The sequence below is a fragment of the Cariama cristata genome, unplaced genomic scaffold (assembly GCF_000690535.1).
Source record: "Cariama cristata isolate BGI_N322 unplaced genomic scaffold, ASM69053v1 scaffold6385, whole genome shotgun sequence".
NCBI classification, from domain to species: domain Eukaryota; kingdom Metazoa; phylum Chordata; class Aves; order Cariamiformes; family Cariamidae; genus Cariama; species Cariama cristata.
The window spans coordinates 19,259-25,814 of NW_009619122.1; the positions used below are offsets into that span (position 1 = coordinate 19,259).

The window sequence follows — 6,556 nt, forward strand, 5'->3', positions numbered from 1 at the left end:
CTCTTTCTACAATCTTGATATAACCTCATAGAAAATGGAAGAAATACAAGTAAGCTTATTATTGAAAACTAAAATACTTACTAGTTCAATTTGGACCAAAACCAGATGCTGAATGATTGTTTAAGAACTGGACTTAATATCTATTACCATTCATGACCTAAATGAGAAGTGGTATGAACTGAAACTACTTTGTATAAAACATCAACTGCAGAGTGAGCCAGCGTAAGTTCTGTCCACCTTTCTTCCCACTGTAAGAAATAAGCATCTACTTTGGTTTATGTTTGTTAGTGACTAAAGCCCTGTGCTGCAGTGGCAACAGCTCTGAGGGAACTTTATTCCTCTGTGCACTTAATCTGCTCCAATTTTTTCTCCCTATCATGGCTCACCTGTGCTTTGTTGGTTTGTCAGCGGTAATACAAGTATTGTGATGCTATGTATTTCATCTTTTTCTAGATCTGAGATTCTGGGCTTCATTGAGATTTATGCAGAGAGGTTTTCTGGTATTGTGAGTTATGAAAATGTAGAAGTGACTCAAAAATCTAGGAGATGAAAAATTAAGCAAAATAATAATTTTTCTTTGTCTATTCTAGTTCTGAGCTGCAAAGGCTGTGTGTTTAAAAACATGTTTTTAAAAAAGCATACATGTGTACACTTTTCCATATAAACTCTATAAAGCAGTCATCTGGGCTGGAAACTTGTATTGGAAAGTCAGGAGTGCTGGAGGTTTCACATAACTGTCTCAGAGAAAATAAAAAACCACAATTGGCTTGCTCTGAAGAGAGTTGACAGCATTGATGGCTTTGAATGCTCGTATAACGCTGAGTTATAAGCAAAGCCTAACTGGTATAGGTGTTATGTTATGTTTCTGAAGGCTCAGCCATCTCTGCTGGATTTCTATGTGTGTTATCATAGCACCATTAAAGCACTTGTGATAAAGACTTGACAACACAGGCATGTTGCAGCACTTCTTAGTCTATTCAGTTATAATATGTAGACTGCTTATAAGTGTGTTTTCTGTTGTATGTGCAAGCCTTTCTAAAGGAAAGAGAAGACATGCCAAAAATTTGATTTGTCCTTATTTTGAAAAAAAAAAAAATGTTAACTGCTGCATATTAATATGTTATGGAGAGTATTTGGAACTTGGGGGCCATATCTGTTTTGCATCAGCACTGGTACGGATCAAACATCTGGGTATTATGCTGATAAACATAGTTTTTCCAAATACCTTCTTCAGTGCTAAGTATGATAATGCTGTAAAATTATTAGAGTGAATAACTTCAGTATTTTGTATGTTTTTATAGCTTTGTTTTCTTCTGTTTTTTCCCAGTATTTGTGTTTCAGTGACTAGGTTAGGTAGTTTGTATTTGTACTGGCTTCAAGCTGCTGTTTTATTTGATTATACATGGTAGTAACATTGCAATTATGCATAGTTTTACAAATCCTTTTATCAATGGGCCTTTGTGAGAGGATCTTCCAGCCTTAGACAAATCAGTTCAGGACTTCTGGCATTCTGTCATCCCCAAGTACTTTAAAGTCATCTCAATAAAAATAAAATGTGGTCAAGTCTTGCTGGACTCTCCAGACTTTCTTCTTTCAAATGAAGCTTTTCAAAATATTAATGGGGAAGAATGCATCAAGAGATCAGAACAAGAAATGTTGAACTAAATCTTAAATAATTTTTTCATGTAATAAATACTCTTAATGAAGAAGTATTACACTAGAATTTACCTAGTGTTCATGGGGAAAAAAGAAATGAACAGACAAAAGTGTAAATGTGAGGTGTTTTATCAGAACATACTGAGAACAAATTGCCTTTGCTGTTCCTTCTTGGGTCTGGTGTTGGCCCTTCTCGGGGGCAGGTGGGTAATCCTGTGAAATCTGTTACATTCTGTTAACTCAGTCGAGTTAACTGTGCAAACAATCTTATCTGGTATTTGTATCTGCATAGTACAGTTTCACAGCATTCTGTTTTATTTATTAGTGTTTAAGTGCCTAGAAAACCCGATTAAAGTAGTAAGAACAGTGTGATACCTGATACACGAAATAAAAATATACATAGTATCCATCTTTGGGCTTTTCAAATGATAATGATTTGTATTTTCTTGAGTAAGATGTCAGCATTGCAGATACATTTGCCTCAAACAGAGCTGATATGTATCTGCAATATGGCTTTATGGTGGAAACTTCATGTCCATTTCCTTTGTTAGGAAATCAACTCTATTTGGGCTGGTACAGTCTATGTTGTATTTGACTGCTGTGGTCCTAAAAGTCTATCTTTACATTTGGCCTGATGCCCTGGAAATGTTATTGCTTTTGATAACCTGAAGAGTTGTACTTCTGCAACCGTTTCAGAGACTGTAGGAGCAGCCCTTCATTAGGTTAACACAACTGCCATGCCTTTATCTGCCAAAGCATCAAAGAGATATTTTGACTATGATACAGATATCTTTTGGTTTTAAAAGGAACATCTGGAAGAGATTGGCTTTATCCAGTCTAATTAGATTACATTTAGATTAGAGTAATCTTTCTGTAAGACTTCTGTTCAGATAGTCTTTGAAACAATGATTTACATACCATGTAAGTGCTATCACTTTTTTGGTGGACAGACTTGTTGTTTGGCACCAGTTATGTTAAAATAGACAAACTTGGAGGTGGAAGTTAGCAGAAAGCGAATGTCATCTTTTTCAAAAAGAAATAATGGGGCACTGTTGTTGTGGGGTTTTGGTCTCTTTTTGTTCCCTTAGATTCTGAATTTACAAGCTTGTGTTTTAAAAGTAACACTGCTAGATACAGGGTAGGTACCTCAAAGTACATCTCTTCAATGTGTCCAGCAAAATTTTCAGGCTCTGTTTGCAAAGATTAGGCATCCACATTTATTTTCAGTAGTTAATGTGACTTTATTCTTAGAAGTACTCAGTAGTCTGTAACTTGCTTACTTTGATTTCTGAGTGCTAACTTTAGATGTATGGGATTTTGGGGCATAAGTTAATATTCCTTACCTTATAATAGCAACTGTAATTAATTTCAGTCATGAGTCATCTTATTAATAGTAGGAATAAAATGGGATATATTTTCTTGATGGAGTGTCATTAATATGCCTGAAATTTTCATGTCTGCCGTTTTCAGTCGTATTAGTCTAGGCAGCGCAATATGTAACTTAATGTTCTCATTGCCTTAAATTTAGGTGGAAGAAGGAAGCAAAAACGTACGCTTGGGCTCACTAATTGGTCTGCTGGTAGAGGAAGGACAGGACTGGAAGCAAGTTGAAATACCAGCTGATGGTAGTGATCCATCTTCTCTGGCTCCACCAGCACCTGCGCTTACCTCAACTCCTGCAGGTCCTTCAGTTTCAGCCCCTCCTAAACTGGAACATCAACCTGGAAAATTGCAGTAAGTGTCTATGTTTATGAAATGGAACTCTGATTTAGTTAGATCAGTAGACCTGAACCGAGAAGAACCTTTTGTCCCTTTTTACCTGATATTAAGCTCTTAATTTAGGAGAATGTTTCAGTATGTATGAGGTAATAAAGCTTACCTGCCCAGAATGTTTCTTTGCTTGTAAACCCAATAAGTCAATTCAAACAACATAGTTTTATTAGAACACCTTCTATGGATGTACTTTTGTTCTGACATACAATTCCTATATGAAGGTTTCTAAGCTTAGGTTAGGAAGAAGTTGTGTTTATATACGATGGACACTAATGCTTATGCATCAGATGCCCAGGTTACCTATAACTTCTCTTTCTTTTTTTAGGAAAAAAAATAAACAAACAAATGGCGCACTCCAAAACCCTTCCAAGCTCTTGCACTTTTCATATTAGAAAAAATTTCTTCTTATTTTCATAACAGTGAAATGCAAGAAAAATCAAAACTCTGAGTTTACGTGCTCTTTGTTAGTTCTGTTTTGATATGTTAGGGTACTATAAGTGTTGCAGACATCTTGGAGGAGGAGTAAATTAACCCCGAAGTGTTAGACAGGTAACAGCAATCTATAAATCACTGGTTTGTGTCACCGAATGTACATTATTTGGAGGTACCAGTCCTTATTTGGAGTGAATTGAGATAACACAAAAGCTGTAAAATTACAGCCTATTAAAGAAAAGAGTAGGAAACTGATTTTGGTAGCATGTGCTACAAAAACTCTTTGGTTTTGGGGGTTTTTTTGTTTGTTTTCTGGTTTTTTTTTTGGTTTTGTTTTGTGTTGTTCCCCCCCCCCAACGTTTTCTGCCTGGTTTACTATGTTTACTTTTGCTGTCAGCATTTGGGGTCTTCTCATACAAGTGGAAGACAACTAATTGAGATCATTGCCCAAATGTTACCTGTAGTAGGAGGATGATCCAAGGAAAGGATCCTTGAAAGCATTAAGTCTTGCATTTTAGTACCAAAGAACATCAGAAGTGCATCTGTTTCACTGCAACTGTTAATTAGAGATGTATCAGCATCTTTAGAATCCAGTGATGATTTATGACACAGGTTTTTTGGCAAGGGCTTATGGACAGTTCTTAAAACTCAATGTGTGCAAATACAATCTCCTTTAGGAAACAGTGAATTGGAGATTTTGTGGAAAGACTTGAAACCAAGTATTTGTTCTTTTATGAAAATGTTTCTGCATCTAAGAATTCTGAAATCTCTACATGTTCGTTTTTTCCTCATTTCAGAAAGCAAATCATGCTAAGGCGTACTGGGTGCTCTGTAGCTACGTACTGTGCTTTGTAGTTGGTCACTGTTTCTGTTTCCAGGCAGAAACGTTACTACTGAGCATACCCCATCTAGGTCAAGATTGCAGGTACAGGTTTACTAGTATTATAGTATATCTTAGGTATATGCTGATTTAAAATGTTGAAGTGTGGGAGGGCTTAATGTTTAGTCTTGTAAAGCAGATACTGAATTATGCAACTACCTCTGTATGGCTTTTGCTTTCCAAAAAAGTAGCTATTTTATTAAATCAGTCCTATAAAATAAAAGTGAAGCTAGGGCAAAGGTAATGTTATAATTAGAATTAAGCTGCGTTAATGATGCAATTACAGCTAGCCAAGGAAATAATAGAGATGAGCAACCCTCTTGTCTGAGCTCCTAAAACTCATTTTTTAATGTTACTATAACAAGCTGGTCTTAAAATGTATTTGGTTCTTCACTGATGACTCTTTACCAGAAGAATCCATGAGTATATTGCATCAGTGCTGTAAGAGGAAAGTTTGGAGATGAGTTTTCGGCTCCTTATTTTGATCCCTTTAAGGTCATTATTGTGTTGTTAAATTCAACCTTGCATTAAAACTTGGTGAAGGGGTCCAGTCTGACTGTGTAGTGTTAGGATCACAGCCCTTGTACAGAACTCTCTTTTCTTCCCCAGCTGTTGCTTCTGAAATAGAGCATATATTATATTGTATAGTTTCTCTTGATATACATTAAATGAAATAAGTTAACCTTACTGTTTAAATAGTTTATTTTTCTCCTCATTTCTTCAGGGTTCGCTTAAGTCCTGCAGCTCGCAACATTCTGGAGACGCATGGACTAGATCCAAGCAATATTACACCTTCTGGGCCTCGAGGAATCTTCACTAAAGAGTATGTAGATATTTCAGTAAAGCTACAACCTCGTATTCCCTTATTTCTTCCTATGAACCTAGATCAATCTCTGTGAACTTGAAAAATCTATTTATTTAAAAAGCCAACTTTTTGTTCCATTTTTTTCTATGGAGGAGTGGCTTAGTTAAATTTGAAAAACCTGTTGAGAAGATACAGAGAATGGGTTAGGAAATATTGTAAGAAGCCTTTAATTTAAAAAAAAAAAAATCTTTTTGTTTTTATATCCCATCTGAGCTGCATGGTACTGCTGTTGCATTTCCTGCAACTCAGCCTATGGTAGGCACCACTGTTAGCTACCATTATGGATCTCAATAATTTTGCTACTCGGATGTATTCAGAGCCAAAACAAAATGCCAGTGGCCTGTTTTCTTCAGCTCCTTTTCTTTCAGGAGTTCAGATCTTTTCCTTCTTTTACTGAAGTTCAGGTATGAAGTCTGTCAGGATTTAATTTGCTCCTTTTTTTATTAGGCTGGGGAGGGCAATGAAGTGTAACAGTAAGGAATCAGAGTTTTGTTTTTCTTCCATCTTTGTTTTTTTCCACATCTTTGATTAAAGAATATTTGGTTACAAACCTATGGTTTGTTATGATCAGGCTTCTAGCAGTTTACTGTACTTTTTGAGTATTCTGATGTAAAGATTGGCACTCAAGCCTTGGAGTGAGGAACTTTGGTATAAAAATGTGTTGTGGGAGATCCAGAACCCTTAGCCTTGAAATGGTGCATTATCTTCATGTTAGCGTGTATGTTATTGGAGATGAGGATTTTGGCAGGAATACTTATTTTTGTTCTCAGTAAAATTATTCCTTTTGACAAATGCCATCATTCCCCTACACAGACCTTGTTAACTGCTGTAATTTTAGTTCCATTCAAAGACAACCAGGTCAGTGTAACTTGGAACTGAACCCAGAGAAGCAGACAGTGGAAGTCTGCTGTTTTTCTCAAAACTCTTTTTCCTGTGATCTTTGGCTGAGT

General features: G+C 36.1%; 1 protein-coding gene across 1 annotated transcript in view; it reads left to right on the top strand.

Annotated features, from left to right (window-relative positions):
• The window catches only part of LOC104162392 (pyruvate dehydrogenase protein X component-like), a gene marked incomplete at its 3' end in the record, with an annotated part of 17,615 nt that extends 12,051 nt beyond the window's left edge, over positions 1-5,564 (top strand). The window contains exons 4-5 of the mRNA XM_009701107.1: positions 3,185-3,390; positions 5,466-5,564. Of these exons, the coding sequence (XP_009699409.1) occupies positions 3,185-3,390; positions 5,466-5,564 (305 nt within the window). The remainder of the gene's footprint in view (positions 1-3,184; positions 3,391-5,465) is intronic.
• Between the last annotated feature and the right edge of the window lie 992 nt (positions 5,565-6,556).